This window comes from Vitis vinifera, chromosome 15 (assembly GCF_030704535.1).
Source record: "Vitis vinifera cultivar Pinot Noir 40024 chromosome 15, ASM3070453v1".
Taxonomy (NCBI): domain Eukaryota; kingdom Viridiplantae; phylum Streptophyta; class Magnoliopsida; order Vitales; family Vitaceae; genus Vitis; species Vitis vinifera.
This window is the reverse complement of record NC_081819.1, coordinates 375,238-399,044: the sequence shown is the minus strand read 5'-3', so window position 1 is coordinate 399,044 and position 23,807 is coordinate 375,238. Positions and strand designations below refer to the sequence as shown.

The window sequence follows — 23,807 nt, the reverse complement described above, 5'->3', positions numbered from 1 at the left end:
TGCTCCTACCTCCCTTCTCTCCTCTTCACACTCTATGTTTCCATCTATTCCAACTTCTTTTCCACCTCCTCCGAGTGTGGACTTGCCTATACCTTGTGCGGATACAAATTTACTTACTTCTTCTTGTACTTACAATATTCATCCTATGGTGACCAGGTCTAATGCTGGTATCATAAACCTAAATTGTTGATGAGTGTTTCCATAGGTTCTCTCACTGAGCCTACTTCCTTTCTTCAAGCTATTAAAGATCCTTCATGGAACCAGGCCATGGAATTGGAATTTGTTGCTCTTCAGCACAATAAGACTTGACATCTTATTCCTTCATCTTCTTCAGGCAAGGTAATCGGTTGTAAATGGGTCTATAAGCTAAAGCTCCAGCCTGATGGCCAAATTGAAAGATACAAGGCCCTCTTAGTAGCTAAGGGTTATCATCAAACCGAAGGTATTGACTACTTCGAAACATTCAGCTCTGTTGTCAAGCCTCCTACTATCCGTATTGTGCTCAGTCTTGCTCTTTCCCAGAATTGATGTATTAGACAGCCGGATGTTCATAATGCCTTTTTACATGGCAACTTGGCTAAAGACGTTTTCATGGAACAACCGCCTGGATTTGTTGATCCTCTCTATCCTACTCATGTTTTCAAGTTGGATAAGTCTCTCTACGGCCTTAAACAATCACCCCGGGCTTGGTATACTAAGTTGAGTACTTCTCTGCTACACTTGGGATTTGTTACTTCTAAGAATGACTCTTCCTTATTTATTTGTCATTCTTCTCATTGGTTACTTCTTGTTCTTGTCTATGTGGATGATATAATCGTCACTGGGAGCTACTCTACTCAGGTTACTCACCTTATCCAACAGTTGCATCATCAGTTTTCTTTAAAGAATCTTGGTCTTTTACACTATTTTCTAGGCTTGGAGGTTCATCGCACCCCTATTGGTATTCACCTCAACCAAGCAAAGTATATCATTGATCTCCTTACCCAGGCTACTATGTTGGATGCCAAGCCATGTCCCACTCCTATGTCCTCTAACACAAATCTCTCTTTTCATGATGGAGTGGTTCTTGAAAATGGTTCAGATTATCGAAGTTTTGTTGGTGCCCTTCAGTATTGTACCATGACACGCCCAGATATAGATTTTGCAGTAAATAAAGTGTGTCAATTCATGCACCATCCCTCTGATATTCACTGGCAGGCTATTAAACATATTCTCTGGTACTTAAAGGGCACATCTCATTTTGGTCTCTTCCTACAGCCTTCCTATGACTTCAACATCACTTGCTATACAAATGTCGACTGGGCTTCCTGCCCCGATGACAGGCATAGCACTAGTGGCTACTGCCTCTTTCTTGGCTCCAATCTGGTTTCTTGGGCATCTTCCAAACAAAAAGTAGTCTCCCACTCCAGCACCGAATAAGAGTACTGAGGGGTAGCAAATGGGGCTGTTGAAATTGCTTGGACTGAATCTCTTCTTCGTGAACTTTCCATTACTCCCACTCGACCTCCCCTCATTCTCTGTGACAATATCAATGCCACATACTTAGCTGCCAATCTTATTTTGCATGCCCGCACCAAACATGTGGAAATCGACTATCACTTTGTCCGGGAACGTGTTCTTCAACGCTCTCTCTATGTCTAGTTTGCACCTTTTGATGATCAGCTTGCTGATTGCATGACCAAGCCTCTTTCCACCCAACGTTTCATCACTCTACGCTCCAAGCTCACTGTTCTCACTAGACCAATGAGCTTGAGGGGGAATGTTAAGCCTAAAGATGTAATTAGTTAGGATATTCTTTTCTCTCTAGTCTTGTAGCTTCACATGTACAGTTCGTTAGGATGTGTATCTCCTGATTGTATATAACGCTTGCCCTGTTATTGTAGAAGAAAACTGAGATAAATAATATCAGTATTTTTCCTCTCATCTCTCTCTTTGTTTCCCTTTGTTTTCATCTCCTCTTTCATCTCCCATTACTAGGACCAAAATTGAAATTTGTTAAAAACTTATATATTTTAAAATTATCATTGATTATTTCTTGGTTGTGGCTCTTTTGTTGTCTGTTTGGATAAGCATTAGCAAAATGTTTAGGATCTCCACATATAAAACATGAGCACTTTGCTTTTGATGGTCTCTTAACTTGAGGTAATCCCTCTATTCATTTTGTGAAGGTAGTACTTCTCCTAACAAACTTTCTTTTTGGTTTTTGAGAGTTTCCTATTATTTTCCTTGGCAACCTTTTGTGCCCTTTTAAGATTTTTGTCTTTTTCCTTAAGCTTCCCAGACTCTCTATACTCTTGCAGAAGCCAAAGTCTTGCTTTTTGAGCGTACTTTGGATTGCAACTTGTGAGCATTTTTCACGCACTAATGTATATCTTATTCTGGGTCCTACTCCTAATCCCATCTGGTTGACGGTAGATTGCTGCCACCTAATTCTATCTCTTTTCCTAGTTGTCCAGGTAGTTTTCTAAGATATTTATTCCCAACCATTTCTGCTAGCAAAGGAAAAGTCAAGTCATGGAGTTGCAACTGCTAAAGCAATATTTTGTTGAGTAGTATTGCCTCTTCCTATACAAAGTTCTCTGACGAGAGAAGTGAAGTTATAAGAGTTAATCATCAATGTTTCTCCTAGTAATGTAAAATAAACTAATTGCTTGTTGCTGTTCATGTTTACTTCCATGCATCCTAGGATTGCCTTTTCTAGAATCATAGAGAGACAAAAGTCAATCAAATCAATCCCATGTGCATCTGTTTTAACTCTAGGTGTTTGACCTCTTGATAGATATGACTGCTTATCAAATCTAACCTAATAGTCTCATCTTCCTGGTGTAGGAGATGAGTCTTTTACTGTAGTGTCTGAAAATCTTTGCTTTAGAGAAAAGGTTTCCTGAGCTATATAGATTAGTAGTTTTTATCATATCTAAACTTTTGAGCTTTCTTCCCTGTTGATGGCAAAATTCCCTTGCTGCAATAGTAATCCCCAGCAACGGAATCTCGATCAACGCGTTGTAGTAATTCCTCCTTCCTCCTGCAAAAAAAGGTGTCTGGATGGGTTGTTCAGACACACCCTCCGATGACTAAGTTAGTCTTTTGGAAGTTGTTGGAAAATAGAGTTTTTCTTTTAGAGGGTTGCTCCATGATTTTTTGTTAAGGATGTTTATCTTTTTGCAGGATGTTTATCCCTTAGTAGGATGTTTATCCCTTAGCAGGATGTTTATCTCTTATGGCTTTCCTCAGAGTTTATATATAAGTCAGAAAGTATGGCCTCGCTGTGCTAGCGGGTCCCATCGTTATGATTGCGGCTCATAAGGTGGCGAAGTAATCATGACGTTTCTGGTGTGAGGTGACGGCTGTTAGGAGGATATTTAGGCGGTGGATGTCGCCTCAATTTATGACTTTAAATATCGGGGATGTGTCAGGAGACCTGAGAAGACTTGGGAATGTCTTGTCGAATGTATCTTGCATTAAAGATGAGTGACAGCTCAAGAGACTTGGTCGTCAGTATTGTCGGTGCTTTTTGTGGGCGGAAATGGATCCGGCGAATCGCGAGTGTCTGACGAGCCAAGATGTCCGGGGAAGCTGAATTGTCGACTGTGGATGTTCTCCGGGTAGGCGCTACCAGAGGATCCAGACATGTCTGCCCAGGGAAGTTGAATCGTCCTCCTCTCCCATTTGGCGGCAGGATCCGGATGTGAGATATCCGGAGAAGCCAGAACGTCGGCCGGATCCCGATGTGAGATATCCGGAGAAGGCGGAACGTCGGTCGGATAGAATTGCGACTGTGAGATATCCGGGTGGAATGTTGGCGGAGAAGAATTCCGGATGTGAGATGTCCGGGTGGAATGAGCGATGATTTCCGTCCGGGTGGAATGAGCTATGCCACGCGTCGCAAGTGGGACATCTGCGTGTCCAAGAGAAAGGAAGCCACGTGGCAATTTTTGGGGAGGATCCCACATTCCCTCAAAGCAACTCTCCAAAGAATCTAATCTAACTGATCGAGCCTTGATTTTGACGATTCTACTCAGTCACCTTTTTTTGACCAATTTTCTAAATTGCAACATATTATTGTAATTTTTTTTTATTTCTTACAATAAGCTATTTTTCTTTTTGAAAATTTTCTTCATTTACTATTAGCCAAGCTTTTATACTAGTAATGCTATTCAAAGTATCATATTTATCACTTTATTGTTTTTTTTCTTATTTTTATTTTCTATATAGAATCATTATTTTCTCTTTTTTTTTTCACTAGACAAATAAACTCCAAATTATTAACAAGTTAATTAATTTTTAAAAATAATTTAAAACTCAAATAGTGAATAAAAATTGGTTTAGAACAACTTTATTACTTCTTTTTTACATAGAATCTTTATTTTCTGACTTTTTTATATTTTTTTTACTATGCAAAAGAACTCCAAATTAAACAAAACTTAATGCATTAAATTCATTAACAAGTTTAGTAATTTTTGAAAATAAAACTCAAATAATAATCCTATCAATATTATAAATTTATGGATAAAAATTGGTCTAAAATGACTTTATTATTTCTCTTCTATATAAAGTTATTATTTTCTAATTTTTTTAACTAGACAAATAAGTTCAAAATTAAACAAAACTTAATATGTTAGATTCATTAATAAATGTAATAATTTTTAAAAATAGTTTGAAATTCAAATAATAAACTCATTAATACCGAAAATTTGTGGATTAAAATTGGTTCATAATGACTTAATTTTTTTCTGTACATAATTATATTTTTATAAATTTTCTCACTATAAAAATAAACTTCATATCAAGTGACATTTTGTATTGAATTTATTAATAAGTTTAATGATTTTTTAAAATAATTTAAAACTTAAAAAATATATATAATCATTAAAAAATAATAAGCCAAAACCAATATATTACGAGTTATAATTTTTTTTTCCAATACAAACAAATATATATTTTGAATTTATATAAATAAATTATAAATTAAGATATAATTAATAATTTAAATTCTTAAATGAATTTTTTAATTTTTAAGAATAATTTTAAATTCAAAAAACTAATCAAATTAATTACAAATTAAATAAAAGAGGTACGTTCTTAATTTAATATTAAATGTGTACATGAAATGAACAACTCATTTACATGTTTAAAAATTTAATTCATTATCTATTTTAAATAAAATATTGTTAAAACTTATTATTATTCATTTTAACCAAAATTCTTTTGTAAAGATTGTTAATATCCTTATGTTTTTAATATATACTAAAATAATATATTTTTTAATAAAAAATATAATTTATTATTTTATTATAATATTATTATTCATGTTTTACCAAAAAACTAAAATTGCATAAACTTCTAATCACTTCTAATTATAAATCATATTTGATTTTTTCTTTCTTTTTTGGTCATTTTAGCAAGCCAAACATTACCAACAAAAAAAAAAAAAAAATCATTTTTCCCTACTTCACATATCCAAACATAACCTTCCCCTTTGTTTCCTTCCCCTCAAAACTTTACAGAAAACATAGCCTAAATAAACTTGCATTATCAACTGATTATAGAGAAGACAATTCAAGAGCACAATGGATCTTTTTCATTTACAATGAAAATGACTACAAAAACCCTTGAGGGTGGCCCCAAGGCAAATTACTATAATTGAATACTGAAAATGGTAAAGGTGGTTTCCTAAATGTGATTTTAAAAGGTAAATAGATTTTTTTTTTTTTTTTTTAAAAAAAACCAAAAAAATATTTCAACTATACACAAAATAAGAATGAATATAATGCTGTACATGATGTACATCATGGTGAGGATATCTACACTACTCTTGAAGCTGCCCCTCATTGGGATGTGGCTTAATGAGCCCCAACTCTTGCTACTACTGTGATAAATAGAAATTGCAGTTTCAGTTTTAACCTACTTAAGATTGCTCTGGTGCAGAAGATACCCACTTCCCCAGCCTCTTTCTTTCCCTTGTTCGATTGCAGACAATAAAATTTGTAACAGTTCCTCGGCATCTTCCTTGCATACAAATTCCAAGCTGGTTTGGAAAAATGGCAGTGGAGTGGGAGGATTGTTCCACTGCTTTGTCCTCATCCCAGTGCTTTTTCTCTGCGGCTGGTGGGTCTGCCCCAGCATCGTCTCTGAGCTACTTCCCACAATGTGTATCACTGCATCATCAGTATCAGCATGGATTACACTCTCTAACCCTATCTCTGCTTCTATCACCCATTCTGGAGTAGCAGGGACACCTTGAAACTCTGGTTTACCCAATCCCACCAAACTGGAGCAGCTAACAATCAAGATGAGTCTCTCTGTGATGATGAAGAATTTACCATCTTGTTTGAGTGCTTTGCAGGTTATTAAGACCTCTTCCTTGAGCCTCAATTCATCATCTGCATCAGCAAGTACTGATGCTCCAACTGCTTCTTCCCATGAGTAAGGCATCAGGGGAAGTTCTCTGCTTAGAGGCCGTGGAAGACGAACCCTAAGGCGTCGAGCTCCCATTTGATAGAGCCTACTTCGATTTCTGATGCTCTGTGCAGTTTTTCCAGTGACTTCAAGAATACTGGCTGCTGGTCTTGCAACAAGTCCTGTAAGCCCTAAGGCCACTCCTGCAGAAAAGGGATGGGCAGGAAACACACCATCAACAGTCAGGCAACCAACAGAGAGGCTGTGCATTTCTTTTGATTGTATATTCCCAATATCAGTGTAAGCTGCCGCAGCTGATGTTTTCAGACAAATATGATGCAGTTTATCAGTGTAATAATACCTGAGAGAACACCAGGAAGACCATGTTTCTCAGCACCTTTAATTGGCGATTGGAGGAGACCAGTGAGTCCCTGGAATAAATGGAAGGAACAAAGTTGAAAAGCCACCAAATTGCATAACAATACAATGCAGCTAGTTATTCTATCATGCCTTGAGAAGGTGGGGCATCACATTCTGTTGTAACTGTCAAAGTTTTCAAGTTTCCACGTCTCAATGACATATATGTTGTGTATGTGGTCTCTGTAGAGCGTGCACATGCGACAAGGTTTTCTAACTAAGTTCCAATTGAAAATGCAAGAAAGTAGCATAACCACTAATATACAGTTTGATCTTGGTTTTTATGTTTGATGCACATGTAAAGCGGTTATTTCACTAAATTATACGAGTAGAGATATTATTAGATGCTAATTATGGTTATAAATTATCAACTAGCAAAATCAGAGAGTATAAAATTATCAAATGGTAAAGTTCAATGTTTTAACATATCAAAAATTTGACACCAGCATGCATTCACTGATACCCACTTGAAAAAACCCCAAATTTTACAATGACCAAACTTCCACCCCCTGGCATCGTTGGAACACTGGATAATTTATCTAATAAGAACTACTGAATAAAGAGAGATTCTGTACCTCCAATAATTCATTTATCACGCCTTTGCTATGTGAAGCTACACTCTTCTGTTGCTTTTCCATTATACCAGCAGCCTGGTCATCAAAGGTAAATGCAACAATACCCTACAAGTAGAATAATATCCCTTTAATATCAAGCATTAGAAACTGATCCAGGAAGTCCTCCAAATATTACCAGGCACTGAAATACCTTGTGTGCAGCTTTACTGAACTGAGTGGCAGCATCACTTATAGCATAGACTGTGCTACTAAGAAGACTTGTAGTGCCTTGTGCCATGCCTGTAATAAGTCCAGTAGGGCTCTGAAAAGCGAGACCAAATCTTTAGTACGCCAATAAGAAAAAAAAGGGCAAGCTTCAATCTTCACAACATTAAACACCTGCAAAACACTCCTTGCAGGAGCTGATAAGAAATCTTTGATGCCAAGGCCCACACTTCTTATGAATCCCACAGGATTTCCTATGACGCCAGCAGATCCAAATACCTGCAAATTAAATAATTACAAGGGAGAATGAAAGGAGAGTTGAACTTGTAAGTTAAGATGTTGAACTCTTGCTCCTAGGAAAGAAATTGAAATGAAATATTGCAATGAACTGTTGCCAAAAATAAAATTACAATGAAGTGCTCATAATAGCATCCATATGGTGAAGGAATCAGCTATCAAACTCATCCCATTATGGACTTAGTCCAAGGTGTTAAATCAGAACAGATGCTAAGAAACTGGAAGTCAAGAAGCACCTTCCACACATTGAGCTGGAATTTGCACGAATGGGCAGCATAAATAGTTCTCAAGTATATAAAAGAATTCCAGATTTAGTACTCCAAATGAAGATATCATAAACATTGAGCAAGATTCATCATTGGCAACCCCAAAGGTTGCGGGATTGGAAAAATTGAATTTCAGGCCTATTATAGTAAAAAGGAATAAGCTGTCTTTAGGCATTGATTGAATTATATACCATGCAGCAACAGCCCCACTATAATAAATCAAACAACTTGTCGCATCAGGATCTTACTCAACATGAATTTGATAGCATGTGGCCAGTTTAGAATCTAAATAAATAATTACAAATTTTGGTATTTCTTTTTTATTTCTTTTTTTTGGGGATAAAATTCTGATTACATTTGCCATCAGTAAGTTCTACTAATATTACCACACTTTGCCCATCAAACCTGTAAACAGACAAAATCCACAAAGCAAATCAGTTAATGTTCACCTTGTACATTTCATGAAGGAGTTGTCGAGTGTAATGCCTGGTGAGGATCTCCTCAATGGATTCCAAACTAGCCATATGATGCATGATGGTCAGTTGTTTGAGATAAATTTGAGCTCCCTCGATGTCAGCAAGAGCCATAAGACCTCTCTGCAATTAGCAAGAGTTAGACTAACAAACAGTAAAATAGAAGAAAATATAGCACAAAAAACCCAAATGCTATACCTTTTGCACGTATTCATGCACATACACAGCTTTTGTTTTTTGTAACAATTAACAGAGCTGTTAAGCCTAAACATTGAAAGCCCAAGTAACAACATAGACCAATACACTGCACTTAGAAGGGCAATGTAGAGGGAACATGAATGCTGCATGTGGTGCAACATGGTTGTAAAGCAGGACATCTGGGTTCCTGCATTACACTTGTACCTTGATTAGTGGTGTAGCAGTTCTGCCCAAAACAATCTATATATCATTAATATATTTCTGCAGAACTGGGAGAGTTTCCTAAGGCTGAAGGTGTGGACAAACAGTGAGGCCTCAATTTGTGGACCCTTCCTCTGTTACTAACATACTTGTGTACCCCTTTAGTTACTTACATGTATAAGAGATTCTCCTGATGTAAGAATCCCGTTCCTAAGCATCCATGGAGTGCTGGAAAAGCTGCAAGAAGAAAAGCATTATGGTAGTTGGTGGATAAATAATAGAATAAGTACAATTATTTAGTCTCTATTGGGAGCCTAAAACCTGCCACCTGACACTTGCCATTTGCCACATCCCCACCCCAACCCCTTACCACTTGACCCAAGCCTCAAAAGCACAAGAGCTATAACTAAAAGCAGGTATAGCAGTTCACACAGAGGGAACAGTAACCGAGTCACCTTAAAGTCAGCTTGATGGGGGCCAAATCAAACACTTCAACGTATATCTTCCTCTGTTTTCCAGCCAATAGGTAAATTTGCTGCCAAGGAGCTCCAATTGGAACAATTGAAGGTAGTGATGAATTGCTTTTGTGATTTCCAGTTAACAAGGGAAATTTAATTGATTGATGTTGGCCTCCATTTTCTTTCCCATAGTCATAAGACCTGTCATCTGCAGAGAATTTCTTTACAAATTCCATATCATAGATAAGGGGGTACCATGTGGAATCCATAGATGGCATAACTCTGCTCTGGAACCTTGAAGAGACAGTTCTAAAAAATTCAAGCAAGCTTAATATCACTTCTTGCTCCAGCTCAAGACGAAAATCAGCGACTCTGCAAGCATTTCACATAACAATAAGCACAAAATTGTTAACTAAATAATGAATGTACTCTAGATGCAGCCATGAACACCTTAAGCTTATATACTCAAATGAAACCAATGAGATATCTTTATTCCTCCACTTTGCTGCAGCTAAGCAGAATACAGGTTCAAATGAGCTGTCCGAAGCAACTTGCATCACACTTTCACTCTGTATCATTGTGCTATTATCGTTAGTTCTTATCTGGCCTGCTGGGTTGCTTCTGTATTCATGATCAAAAGATAGGACAACAGGATATGGGGTAGTGTGCAACTGGTTATCGATTTGCAAGGATGAGATTTGGAAGGAGAACTTTTGATGATCCAGACTCTGAAGCAGGTCAATCCTCGTGTTCTTGGCACATGCAAAAAGCAATTCCTACCAAAGAGTGGTAACAACGTGAATTCAAAGCAGCGCGATGGCCATGAGAAAAAATTATTTTTTCACATACCTGAGGGTAAGAACTGATCAAAGAGATTCCAATAAAAGAAATATTAACAGAGATCTTCTCCTTGTAATCAAGAACAGCTTCCAATTCCTGATCATGCTTCCTTTTCTCCCTGAATTGACGTACACTTGGAACCTTCATATCTTTCAATATATGATAACTTGAATCCATAATACTGAGCACCTGCAACACAGAGAAGCAATTGTTAAGGTAAGAAATGCCAAAAAGCCTGCTGATGTCTAACATCACCAGAAATGCACCTTCATTGCTCCTTCAGCATGCACAGAGACAACCAATGTTCTTTCAGGCTTCTGAAGACAAAAGGCAAGTCATGAGACAAAATGACACAGCAAACCAAACTTATGAAGCCAACCAAACAACTAAGAAATTGTATCAGGTTCAAGGCTTGATATTGATAACATAATGAAAAGAAACCATGATATATAATACTTATGTTGGCATGCTTATATAGCATCTATGGAATAGGATATCTTTCTTACATAAATTGCCTTTTCAAGCTAGATTATTAAAAATGGGTCCTACAAAAAAATATTAAGAAAAGGCATTTTCTAATCAACTTCGAACAAGATGGTTTCTGAATCGCATCTATGCTTGTAAATTTGTAATAGCAAACCATATTTATTAACAAATTCACCACTTACATTAAATTGTAACTCTTGAAAACATGTTATCTTTCAGTTGCATTAGGACAATTACAGTATTTTATTTTGCCAGCATTGACAATGAGAAGCAAGAGATAGGTTTGAGTGGGGACGGGGAAGATTCTAGGCTTGATTCCTATAACAGCTTCAACACTACCACAACCCACCCAACCACCAAAACCATGGTTTGTGTTGAGCTATAAATAGAATAGGAGAATTATTTTCCTATTATGTTAGTTTCCTATTTCTGTAAATAGATAGTTTTATGATTTAAGAATAAGTTAGTTTATGAATAAGTTAGTTTTCTATTATGTCTTTTGTTTCCTATTTCTTCTCTTGTAATCTCCCATATAAACTGTGTGCATAGTCAATCTAATAGACAGAACTTATTATTTTTCATCCCATATTTCGTGTCAGTTTGTGCAACACCACAGGGCATGGGCACGTAAAAGTTTAAGTGGGTGGAAGAATTTTAACATGAGCAATCTAGTCCCCAAATTAGTGCTATGACTATTCTAAGGTTAAACATACATAATTATGAATACCAAAATAACATACCTCAGAGGTTGAAGGTAAGCATATAGGCATATACTCCTTGACATTATCAAGGGCATACGATCCCACAACACGCTCTCCAGGAACCTTACAGTTTCCAACTAAGGATTCATTAGCAATCAATACTAACTATTGTTTTAAACAGAAATAAATAAATAAATAAAAAGTAGTAGGTATACCTCAACAGTGAGACGGTGTGGGTAGCAAGGTTCATCCCAAGCATAAGGGCAAGAGGTGTAAGAGTGGACAATAGTTTCAAAAGTTTCACATCTTTGCTGGTAAATCCGTAGCCTCTACAAGGTGGCAAAAAAGTGTCTAAATCATATATTTGGGTTAAAACACAGCACACTAGAGCTTTCTAAAAATTCTAGAGAATGATATTACAGCTCACTTTTGAACATTGGATAATGGAAGTATACTATATGTTAAGTCAAAACACACTATCTTAAGTCAAATAACTAATAATGAAGATTACAATAGCACTCTAGTGTCAGCATTTGTGTGTGTGTGTGTGTGTGAGATAGATAGATAGAGAGAGAGAGAGAGAGTCAACAATAACTGCAATAAGAAAATGATCTGTTCAGTAATAACTGCAAAATGAAAGCGAACAGCTCAATAATAGTTGCAAAACAAAACATCTGCTCTCTATTAAGGGAGTGCTGTAGAAATGCGGGAAAAAAAGTGATCAGTTCTTTAACAGGGGAGCTCTGGTTCTCTGTGAGATCCACTTCAATCTAAATCTGTTCTTCATAAATATACCTATGAAACTACCAATAAGAAAAGACGTCTTCAAGTAGTTGGGATAAGGTGTGGCTGAGTTAAGTGAACTTATGCTCATGCACAAAAAAGATATGTAAATTGCAGATTTTAAATACATGCAGTGCGCTAATAAAATTGGTACAAGCAAAAGAAAAATAAAGTAGGTTAATATAACAAGGAGCCTGATCTGAGCAAATGTTATGCAACAGCACACAAGAGGAAAGAAAAATTATAATCAAACTAACACAATAAAGCTCCATCGCCTACTTTGGAATAAGCTACTAGTATGATAGCACCTGTTAAACAACTACTAACCTCCTTTGAGAAATTATCAATCCTATATGGCATAAAACCTGTATCATCATCAGACAAGAGAATCAAGTTTGTCCCAGAATTTCCATGAGGGCTCCCAATGATCTTTTCATCTCTAATCGAAATATCAGCATTCTGTACTTCGACCCTTATCATATTTAATGCACCTGAAACATAATTCCTCATTTTCACTTGAGTGTCACCTAGATGATCGGGCAAGAAGCTGCCTGACCATTGCCATCCAGGTCCATTAAAACAAATGGAAACCAGCAAATCCCTGCAATATGTTTAAGAATAAACATGCAAGTAAGAAAAGAAGGATAAGAAATTAAAAACAAAATTCCCCACAGAAGGAAAAAAACCTAATTGAAGCCAACTATTTCACTAGAGAAACTCCTTTCCTTATCTAAATGAATGCTGATAGATATCTAGGTCATAGTAACTATGCCTTTTACCATATAAGCAACACAAGAATAAATATGCAAGTAAGAAAAGAAGGATAAGAAATTAAAAAGAAAATTCCCCACAGAATGAAAGAAACCTAATTGAAGCCATCTATTTCACTAGAGAAACTCCTTTCCCTATCTAAATGAGTGCTGATAGATATCTAGGTCAGAGTAATTATGCCTTTTACCACATAAGCAATGCAACCTCTGATATTTGTAAGTGAACCAGTTTTGGTTAGCTGTTGAAGTAGAAACACTTTCTTTGCTTGAGGATCTCAAGGTTGCAAGAGAGTTGGGGGTAATCAATTTGAGTGGAGGGGAATTCTACAGTTTTGTCTTGGGTGACTAACAATTAGAGAAAGTTGGAGGTATGACTGTTAGATTTGGAGGATTTTGGACTTCGTCAAGAATTCATGTTTCTCCTTCCTATAAAAGCCTATATCAACTACTCATGAAGTCGATAGGTTGGCTAAGAAAGGAGCCTTTCCTCTAGTTTTTATTTTTTATTTTTTATTTATTTATTTATTTTTTAATGATCTCATGCCTGCTTGAGTTTTTTCCTTTCTTTCTCTAGGGGTGAAAAGCCCAATGCTTTCCATCAAGAGGTCATTCTGCTATACACTTACACCATACATTTTCACTTTTTTTCTGAAAGATTTTCTCATCCTTCCTACTTTTGTACAAACCATTACTTTTTGCTAAATACAACAATAGTTTCTCATTAAAAAAATGATTTAATGTTTAAGAATTAAAGTTAGCCAAAAACATTTTCCAAAAAGATTACATCTCTAAAAGGATGAACAAATAGGCTGCTCTTGATGTTTGTAAGAAAAACAAGCTTGACATACCAATAACACAGCCAAGTACAAACAGAAATGTGGGACCTCCTTAGAATTCAACAAGGAACCTAAGGTGAAACTTAGTTTGGGGAATAATGCTTGAGAATGGTTGCTGTATTGCCATTTCAAAAATTCCTTTGTGGAACAATAATTTTAAAATTCACTTTATCTGTAACAGAAGTCAGCACCCACAAATTGAAGGCTTTCAAAAACATGTCACAAAAGGAGGGTCTTCAACTGATGTAGCACACAATCATCATTAGTTTCCTACATCATTAGTTTCTATTTTAGGTTCATCATTAGTATCTTATATCATTAGTTTCTATTTTAGGTTCATCATTAGTTTCCTATTTTAAGTTTCCTATTTCAATTATTTCCTTTATTTTTGCATTACAAACACTATTTAAAGGCTGATTGTAATTGTTAAAGGAGTTCAATATATTTTTCAGAATTATTCCCTAATTTTTCAGATCCTATTGTGATCTTTGTGCTTCTTCTTGAGTGTTTTATTTTATTTATTTATTTATTTATTTCGTTTCGAAGCAAATCTTCCATTGCACCAAAATTGGTATTAGAGCAAGGATTTTTACCTCAATTTGATGCTGACGATGATTCTAGTGGAAAACGAACCATCAACGTTGAATAATGGCTCAAAAAAGTCGAGCAACGACTCAATGAGATCAATGAGACTCTTTGCAACCTCACATAGATGGTGGCTGCGTTGACCATCGAAGGGAAACGTGAACCCATGGAGCGATGACTAGACCAACATGGCGATTGGTAGAAGGATGACTACGACGACCAACGCAGGCCATAGATCAGGTCAGAAATCAATGGCGGAGGCACGATTTGCACGGGGTCTAACCGCAAATCGTGATTTTTACAAGCTCTATTCGTTACGAGTGTATGAGCCTCATAATCGAGGAGTTCCTAGGCGTTGTGACAACGATAACCTCCAACAAGGGGTTTTTGATGAACAAGATGAGTTTTGTCCACTTTTTTGAGATGGTAATGATTTTCGACTTCCTCAGCCGAGGAATATTCAACACAGGCAACAACAAAGGTTAGGTTATTCATCTAGAGAAGAAGATGATTTCCGTTTCAATTATCGGGCTAACAATCGGGGTCAAAATAACCAAAGAATTTAAGATGAAGATGGATTTATCAAGTTTCGATGATTGACTACACATTGAAGATTTTCTTGATTGGGTCTATACTGTTGAAAACTTTTTCAACTATTTGAATATTTCTAAAGAAAGTCAAGTAAAGCTCGTGGCGTATAAGTTGAAAGGCGGGGCTTCTGCAGGGTGGGAACAACTTCAATATAATCGTCAATGACAAGGAAAACAACATGTTCATAGTTAGCCCAAGATGAAATGGTTATTACAAGGGCGTTTTCTTCCTCCGGATTATGAACAATATTTATACCAACAATATCAAAATTGTCGACAAGCAAAACGGATTTGAATGAATACACATAGGAATTTTATTGATTAAATGCCTGAGTTAATTTGTTTGAGATGGAGGATCAATTAATTGCTCGTTATATTAGGGGCCTAAAGCTGGTTATTCAAGGTTGATGGGCTCTTCAAGGGTTTTGGACCATGACAGATGCATTGCCATATACTTTTGTTTTTTGGTGTTTTGACAAAAAGATTGTTTTGATGTCACAATCTCAATCGTTATAGAACAATTTGGTTACTAAGAAAGATAAGCCGCTATTCACTAAGATAGTGAGCTTAGATTTCTTTAACCAAGTCAAGGAGCCAAATTTTGTTGTAGCATTGGTGGTTAAGGGTTAATCTGAAGCCACTATTGATATCCTCACCAAGTTTCAAGAGGTACTAGCTGATTTTCTTGATTTATCTCCCAATGAATTACCTAATGAGTTACCTCTTATGCTAAATATTCAACACCATATCAACTTAGTACCTAAAACTAGTTTACCTAACATGCCACATTATCGTATGAACCTAACTGAGCATAAAGAGTTGTAGTGACAACTTAACGAGTTGCTTGATAAAGGCTTGATTTGTGAAAGCATGAGTCCTTGTGCAGTCCCAGCTTTACTCACTCCAAAGAAGGATGGTAGTTGGCGCATGTGTGTGGACAACTGCTTTATCAACAAAATGATGGTCAAGTATCGCTTTCCTATCCCACGTCTTAATGACATGCTTGACAAGTTAGAAGGTGTTGTGGTGTTGACCAAACTTAATTTACGAAGTGGCTATCACTAGATTCTCATTCGACCAAGGGATGAGTGGAAGATGGCTTTCAAGACTAAAGATGGCCTTTATGAATGGCTAGTGATGCCATTTGGGCTATCAAATGCGCCAAGCACTTTCATGCAGTTGATGAACCAAGTTCTTCGTTCATTTATTGGAAAATTTGTGGTGGTTTATTTTGATGATATTCTCATCTATAGTAAGGACGAGGAAGAGCACTTATCACATCTCAGGGAAGTTCTCTTAGCCTTACAAGCTAATAAATTGTATATCAATCTTAAGTTTAGCTTTATGACTAGCCATCTTTTTCCTTAGATTTATAGTGAGAAAGGATGGTATTCAAGTTGATGAGACGAAGGTGAAGGCAATTCGAGAATGGCCAACTCCTAAAACCGTGCGTGAAGTGCAAAGTTTCCACGATTTAGCTACTTTTTTTAGGCATTTTATTCGAGTATTTAGTACAATCATGGTGGCCATTATCGATTGTCTGACGAAAGACCAGTTCTAATGGGGCAAAGCGCAAAAAGACAACTTTGAATCAATAAAAGCAAAGTTGTGCACTGTATTAGTGTTAGCACTCCCCAATTCTAGGAAAGTGTTTGAGGTTGAATGTGATACATTAGTTTTGGGAATTGGGGTTGTCTTATCTCAAGGGGATTGCCTAGTGGAATTTTTTAGTGAAAAGATTAGTGAACCTTGACAAAGAATGAATTTTTATTTTGAGGTACACAATTATGTATCCCTCGTTCCTCTTTGCGTGAACATTTGATTAAAGAATTGCATGATGGAGGGCTAGGAGGGCATGTTGGTTGGGATAAAACAATCAGCTTGGTAGAAGAGAGATTTTATTTGCCCTAGCTCAAATGGGATGCTGGGCGTTTCATTCAGAGTTGGCCAGTGTGTCAAAAAGCCAAGGGACAGGTTCAAAATACTAGTCTTTGTATTCCTTTACCTATTTTAGAGATGATTTAGCAAGATTTAACCATGGATTTTGTTCTTGGCCTCCTAAGAACTCAACATGGAGTTGATTCTATTTTGGTTGTAGTTGACCGATTTTCTAAGATGGTTCACTTCCTTCCTTGTAAAAAGGCTTCCTATGCTTCTAATGTGGCCGATTTATTTTTCTGTGAAATTGTTTGCCTGCATGGTGTTCCTCGTTCAATAACTTCACACTTCTTTGAAGTATAGTATATCGAGCCATCCCTAGACCGATGGGCAAACTAAAGTGGCTAATCGCACTCTTGGCAATATGATACTATCTATTAGTGGAGATAAACTGAAGCAATGGGATGCTGCCCTTCCACAAATTGAATTTGCTTTTAATAGTATGCCTAATCATTCTACCAAGAAGACCCCTTTTGAAGTTGTCTACACTAGTGTTCCAAGGCATACAATGGATTTGATTCGTCTTCCCCTTTCTCATGATGTCAATCCTAACACTGAGGAGTTTGCAGAGCCTATTCAACAGATTTATCAAGAAGTGAAGAAGAATTTAGAAAAGGTTAATCTTTGTTACAAAACTGCTTCAGACCGACATCGGTGCCTTAAGTTGTTCAATGAAGGTGATCTAGTGATGGTCCATTTTTGCAAAAATTGTTTTCCTATTGGCACGTACAATAAGCTTAAAGACAAGAAAATTGGTCCTTTCCGCGTCCTTAAGAAGATTGGAGATAAAGCTTACAAGATTGATCTTCTAGCTAATATGAACATTTCCAATACTTTCAACATTGCTAATATCTTTGAATGCTTCCCTCGGATCAGTTTTCTTTGCAGCCACAAAACTCGAGGACGAGTTTTCTTCAAGTGGAGGGGATTGATGAAACAGACAATCATCATTAGTTTCCTACAATATTAGTTTCTATTTACGGTTCATCATTAGTATCCTATATCATTAGTTTCTATTTTAGGTTCATCATTAATTTCCTATTTTAAGTTTCCTATTTCAGTTATTTTCTTTATTTTTACATTACAAACACTATTTAAAGGCTGATTATAATTATTAGAGTTCCATATATTTTCAGAATTATTCCATAATTTTTCAGGTCCTATTGCAATCTTTGTGTTTCTTTTGGAGGTTTTTTTTTTTTTGTTTCGTTTCAAAACAAATCTTCCATTGCACCATCAACACCCATTACAATTCCGTTCTTTACAATAAATAAAAATACCATGCGTACCCTTCCTTTTACTTTTCATCAATCTTTAATAACAAATGTATACTGCTATCATCCTGTAAAAAGGTGAGAGGAAAGATGAGAAGAGACAAGAAGAGAGTTATTTGAATGTCATTTTTAATAGCAATTTCATTTTTCTAGGACACCATGACTATCAATTTTTAACCTTAGGGTTGAATACATACTTCAACAAAAATGTCAATGCAATTCTACATTTTTATTTCATTTTTTTCAATATTACATGATAAGTAAAACTATATATTTTATAACTATTCGTTCTTTATAAATATTTTATTAACTAAAGTAGATAAGATCATATAATTCTATTCTGATTAGGCTTCAGCTCTTAAGCTTCTTGTTATATCTCTAGCTTATGTTTAAAAACTTGAAAATAGTTGTTTATTTTAATCCTTAGTTATAATGGACAGTATTGACTATTTAAATAAATTTAGATTTCTAAACAAAGGAATAAGAATAGAAACAATTTCCTATTCACATTCTTAGTGTTTTCTAACATTGAAATGGGCATTTCTAATCGTTGAGCTACCAATTCCTGGAGTAAATAGCCCAAAGCATTTAATTCCTGTTCCTTATATTATGAGAACCAAACAAGGCCTTAGTGGAAAGGTGATCAATGCATTCTCCCAAAGAATATTATAGCCTGTTAAACACTTCTCAACAAGGAACCTTCCCTACTATACACCACCAGTTCCAGCAGTTACAAATGTTCAATTTATTTGCTTTTGAATGTGTAATTTGCATTTGTTTACAGCTCCATAAGTTTGAGATTATGTTCATGTTTTGAGATTATAACATCCTAATTAGGGAAGTTACCTTGATGTATCTGTCCAGTGAAGGTGAGAATGTTGTCCAACACCCAAATAAGAAACAAAATCAGTTCCCTTCTGCTTATAACATAGATCCTTGCTGCATGCATTACTAATAACATATCTACAAAGATTAAGTGTTAAGATACATCAATAGATGAGAATCACTATTAAAAAGAAATGTACAGTATATTATAATGAATTAAGGTAATTAGCTTCATTGCAATGATGTTACCTGGGTTGGAAAGTGATGGCTCTAGTCCTCCCAGCAAATGGCCCATCAACCACACTTGATGTCACAGATAATATAAATGCAGCATTTGTAGATGGTTGAGGAACAAGAACACTACATGAACCACTTGGTGGAACAAGAGAAAATGGGCTTGACCATGAAGAGTTTAGTGTATTCTCCACCAAACATTCAGACCTTCTTACTCTAACCATAGTCTCACTTTCAGAGGGATTGGGGTTAGGTGAATACATGCATGCCTTAACCTTCCCAGAATCAAGTTTGTCTGATTGCTCATGAATAATTGTAGAAGAACCAGATGAAATCATAGGTTTGCTCTGAAATCTCTGTGAATCTGTGTCAACGTTCTTCCTTGTTGAGATGATGTGCTCTTTTGAGGAAGAATTTCTCAGACTGGCAATAACTGGGGTTGTGGTAGATGCATCCATGTCAGAAGAAAGAAGACTGAGACCATCTTTCCTGCCTACATGTACTTCCCGTTCAACCAAAGTATAACAGGAAGGAATGGTGCAATCATTTCCTTTCATTTCATTGGCAGAATCTGAAACAATAAGTGAGAAACCAGTGCAATTGTATAACAAAAAGGGAACAAAGATGCAGAGTTCCCGAGCACCAGAAAATGCATCCATCACCTTTTCCACAGTAAGGTATGTAGGACCTACAAAAATGCGCATTCACGCTTTTACAAATTAATACAAAATATAGTCAGGTCAAGCAAAAAACCACTAGGTATCTGTATAGACTGTATTACCATTAGATAAATCAGGATCAAGAATCATGGTCTCAGATAAAGAAAACTTGGTTCCACTGAACTTAGCCATTGCAGTGAACGTTTCTGTGCGTGGGAATTTCATCACTGAAGGCTTGAATCCATGCATATGAAACACCATTCCCAGGTCTTGCGAAGAGTCAATATGAAAAAAAGAAGTTTCCACCTGAAAAAATTGGCAAGAGATTAGTTACTGAGTATCTATGCCACCAACTTCAGTAAAAATTAAGAACCAAAGAGGCAGAAAACTTCCCCCAGATTTGGACATTTCAAATTAGAAACATGTTACAAACCTCTGAAAGCAATGCACTACGAGTAACTCCACCACTTTCAATCGTCAATGATGCTGCCTCTGGAAGATAGTTGTTAACTATTAATGGTGTGCTTAGCGTAATTTGGTGAATTAACCGCTTCTTTGACTTGTCCTGATTGTGCAGAATTTGACTGCCACTTTCAACTGATCGTTTCACAGTATCTTTGGTATGAAGATATGAACCCTTCTTTGCCCTGCCAAATGAAGGCAGGCAGACATCTTGAACTGATAGGCAACATCGAAATGGATCATTACTTGGATGAGATGGATAGCAAACAAAGGATCTCAAAAAAGCAATCCTGTTTTCCTGTGAAAGAATATCTGAGAGTTTATAAGCTTCACTCCACAGGTAAGTGCTTCCAAGTGGACGCCACCTAATTCGACCAGATTCAGCCAAATGTAAAGGTAGTGGAAATTCCTGACCAGGATATATGGGATCTAGGATCTGAAATGACAAGATAAGTGTGAAGTTAAAATGGTAGAATAAGAGCCTTCAATGAAGAATTGTAAGAATGAAGCAACTCTTTCTTTGAATACCTTTGGAGATACGCCAAATGGAATATCAAACCGTAGTTCCAAGGCCTTTGAGGTTGCATTCATGAGTATGACCTGAAAACATTGTGTAAGGGGAAGCTAGATAGCATTAAGAATCACAACAAACATTAATTCAATCTCTACATACCGTTGAGTACAGTCGTACCAATTTGCTATATCGCTGTATTGAAACATCAAACACAACAGGAACAACAAAGCCACTATTTGCATCTCTCTCATGGTTTTCTTCAATGATTTTATTGTATTTTGAAGAACTCCCAATTGTATTTATTTCTGTCTTATTCGATGCTTTTGAAAAATCCACCTCGAAGTAGGTGAGACCAACGAGATCCATTGAAAGGGGGTTGGAAGGCACAGATGTTCCATCGAGTTGAATAGTAATAAAATGATGAGCAACCCCATGTGATTGCTTCTCGTTGAGTCGATCTGAAGAGTGAACTGGTCGAAAACGAAGCATTTGTTCCTCAGGAGTTTCATTGATATAAATTGGAACGGAATGTCCAGGTTGGACAAATTTTCCATCATTCATTGCTGGGACATCAGAATCATCTGCATTAACTAGGTCTTGGTAGACATGGAATACTAAGGGCAAGGAAGTCAAATTTTGAAGTATGTATGGAACATATCTTCCTATACATTCATTTTCACCAATCTGGCGGTTTAGGAATCTGTTGCTTTCAGGAAGATCATTCAATCCAATCAGACCCCAAGCATCCTTAATCATCTCTATTACCCTGAAAAGAGCCTTTGAAGAAACAATTATGAAGTAAGTAGATTGCTTATTGTAACAGTTCATTAAAAACAATAAGCTGATGCTGCACTTAAAGAGTATAGAGAAACCAAAGATAAGTTGCCCATATAGAATCTAGTTGTATTGTGGAATCATCAATGGAAAAGAGAGTACAAACAATTTAATTGAAATGAAAAGAAATTGATTGTATTCTCTCCATAACATATATGCTCAATTTTAGGTTTTCTTGAGAAGAAATCTTGTACCACCATTTTTTAGGTGGTCACACTTTTCTACAATCAGCCCATATAGGATTATGGATTTTTTACATTTGAATGTCATGCAAGGCACAATTAAGCCATTCAATTTCCATGGGATGTTCACATGTTCTCTCAGCTAAATGTTGAAGTAGGAAGGTGATCTTTAAAGCAAGCAATAGATAATTATATACCTCAACAAGGGATTCTGTAAAATTCAAGTTAAGCTGGGCTGTTGATTTGAGATTGATGTCTGTTGTGATAAAGCTGTTCAGCACTGAACTTTTTCTATGGCTTCTGATCATGTCTATCTGAAACATCCACGGCTCTACAAAGGGCTCCCACAAGACCTATAATGATTAAAAGCAAGCAATAAAACCATTAGAAGAATGCTCAGACATGGAAGAACTTAAAAAGGACAATGATATTTCCTTAATTAATTTACCTTGTGAATATTGTTGTAGTTCACTTGAAGGTCCCCAGTGATAGAGCCATCCATGTTCTCTTCGGTTATGCTGGCCTGCAACCTTAGATTCCTTGTAAGGATTTCTAGTAGTGGTCCGTTGCAGCTCCACTAGAACAATACAAAGAGGTAAAACTATTATGACACAATATATGCAAGAAATGGGCTATTTATTAGCCAACTGTGAGTTTGCATATAAAGAGCTATAGAATTAATGATGAAGCACAAATATTTCAACGCTTGAAATTTGTAATAAAACAAATGTTGATTGAAATCACACAACTGTTTTACACACAATATTTTGATCCCAAAAATTTGTAAAGAGTAAATAAGACATATATAATTGACATTTAAAGGAAAATTGTCACCACACTTCATCAATCTCCATTTCCAACATAAAACCATCAAATTGAATTTAATGGTCCTAACATTGTTGTTGTTGTTGCTTTCTTTTCTTTTCTTTGTGTGTGTGTGTGGGGTGTGAGAAGGCTCAGCCTTGATCCCATCACACCTACTATCGTAACAATAATGGATGGAATTGAAGGTTTTGCAGGGTCACTCTATTACAGATCAATCTTTGTCTTCTTTTCCTGTAGAACTTTAATTTCCACCTTACCTTGTATGACCAGGAAGTCAAAGGCCTCTGTTTGCTCATGTCTTCTTTAATATTTATTTTTCACCATCTTTCCTGATGAGATTTTGGTTACTGAATCTATCAGGTTTATTTTTCATTGACATCCTGTTTTAACAAGAAAATATAAATTGTATATTAAATAAGAGGCACCTATCTTAAGGGGGCATAACTCCAATGCATAAGAGATGTACAAGGAGCAGGAAATCTAAAAGTATCCTCAAGATCCATGTTGCAATGAAGGAGGCCTATTACTGCCCTTAGCCTTGAGCATTTTGTTCTTTTAAAGGGATTTGGTGAGACAGTTACTCTATTGCCCAGTTGCTTTAAGATAGTGGCACAGCTTATTTGAGATTGCTGGGATTGCTTAGTACCCGGAGAAATGTGATTGACAAAATTATTATTGGTTTTGTTGATTTATCTTTTCTCAAAATGTCCAATTCTCAATGGTCCTTTTGCTCCGCTTGCAAGATATATTAGCTCTTCTTTGTGGTTTATCTTTTCCCAAAATGTTCACTACTAAAGTAGTCCTTGTACTCCACTTGCAAGATGTATTATTAGAGCAAACAAAGATAAATTAGAGGATACAAAAATTTTATGTGGTTTCCCCAAACTTGAGGTATGCCCATGGATGACACAGGTTCCATGGTGTTCCAAGACAGAGAGAGAACAGAACACAAGACAGTATACTTTGGCATTTGGTCATCCA

At 36.2% G+C, this 23,807-nt stretch overlaps 2 protein-coding genes across 2 annotated transcripts in view; one reads left to right on the top strand and one right to left on the bottom strand.

The window, feature by feature from the left end:
* The first annotated feature begins 591 nt into the window (after positions 1–591).
* Positions 592–1,419, top strand: LOC109124016 (uncharacterized mitochondrial protein AtMg00810). Its single transcript, XM_019225506.1, has one exon. The coding sequence runs from the start codon at positions 592–594 to the stop codon at positions 1,417–1,419; it is 828 nt and encodes a 275-aa protein (XP_019081051.1).
* Positions 1,420–5,558: 4,139 nt separating this feature from the next.
* Positions 5,559–23,807, bottom strand: part of LOC100245550 (uncharacterized) — a 151,363-nt gene continuing 133,114 nt past the window's right edge. Inside the window, exons 26-47 of the mRNA XM_010662888.3 lie at positions 22,450–22,578; positions 22,199–22,354; positions 21,145–21,762; positions 21,000–21,071; positions 20,443–20,907; positions 20,132–20,315; positions 19,366–20,038; positions 19,138–19,254; positions 12,626–12,899; positions 11,731–11,844; positions 11,555–11,638; positions 10,595–10,645; positions 10,338–10,517; positions 9,939–10,264; positions 9,486–9,860; positions 9,204–9,267; positions 8,608–8,754; positions 7,770–7,874; positions 7,582–7,692; positions 7,392–7,496; positions 6,761–6,830; positions 5,559–6,602 (exon numbers count right to left, since the gene is read on the bottom strand). Of these exons, the coding sequence (XP_010661190.1) occupies positions 5,905–6,602; positions 6,761–6,830; positions 7,392–7,496; positions 7,582–7,692; positions 7,770–7,874; positions 8,608–8,754; positions 9,204–9,267; positions 9,486–9,860; positions 9,939–10,264; positions 10,338–10,517; positions 10,595–10,645; positions 11,555–11,638; positions 11,731–11,844; positions 12,626–12,899; positions 19,138–19,254; positions 19,366–20,038; positions 20,132–20,315; positions 20,443–20,907; positions 21,000–21,071; positions 21,145–21,762; positions 22,199–22,354; positions 22,450–22,578 (5,118 nt within the window). The 3' untranslated portion in view covers positions 5,559–5,904. The remainder of the gene's footprint in view (positions 6,603–6,760; positions 6,831–7,391; positions 7,497–7,581; positions 7,693–7,769; positions 7,875–8,607; positions 8,755–9,203; positions 9,268–9,485; positions 9,861–9,938; positions 10,265–10,337; positions 10,518–10,594; positions 10,646–11,554; positions 11,639–11,730; positions 11,845–12,625; positions 12,900–19,137; positions 19,255–19,365; positions 20,039–20,131; positions 20,316–20,442; positions 20,908–20,999; positions 21,072–21,144; positions 21,763–22,198; positions 22,355–22,449; positions 22,579–23,807) is intronic.

Coding starts and splice junctions, on each gene's coding strand:
- LOC109124016 (XM_019225506.1), top strand. CDS start 592: ATGGAACAACCGCCTGGATTTGTTGATCCTCTCTATCCTACTCATGTT.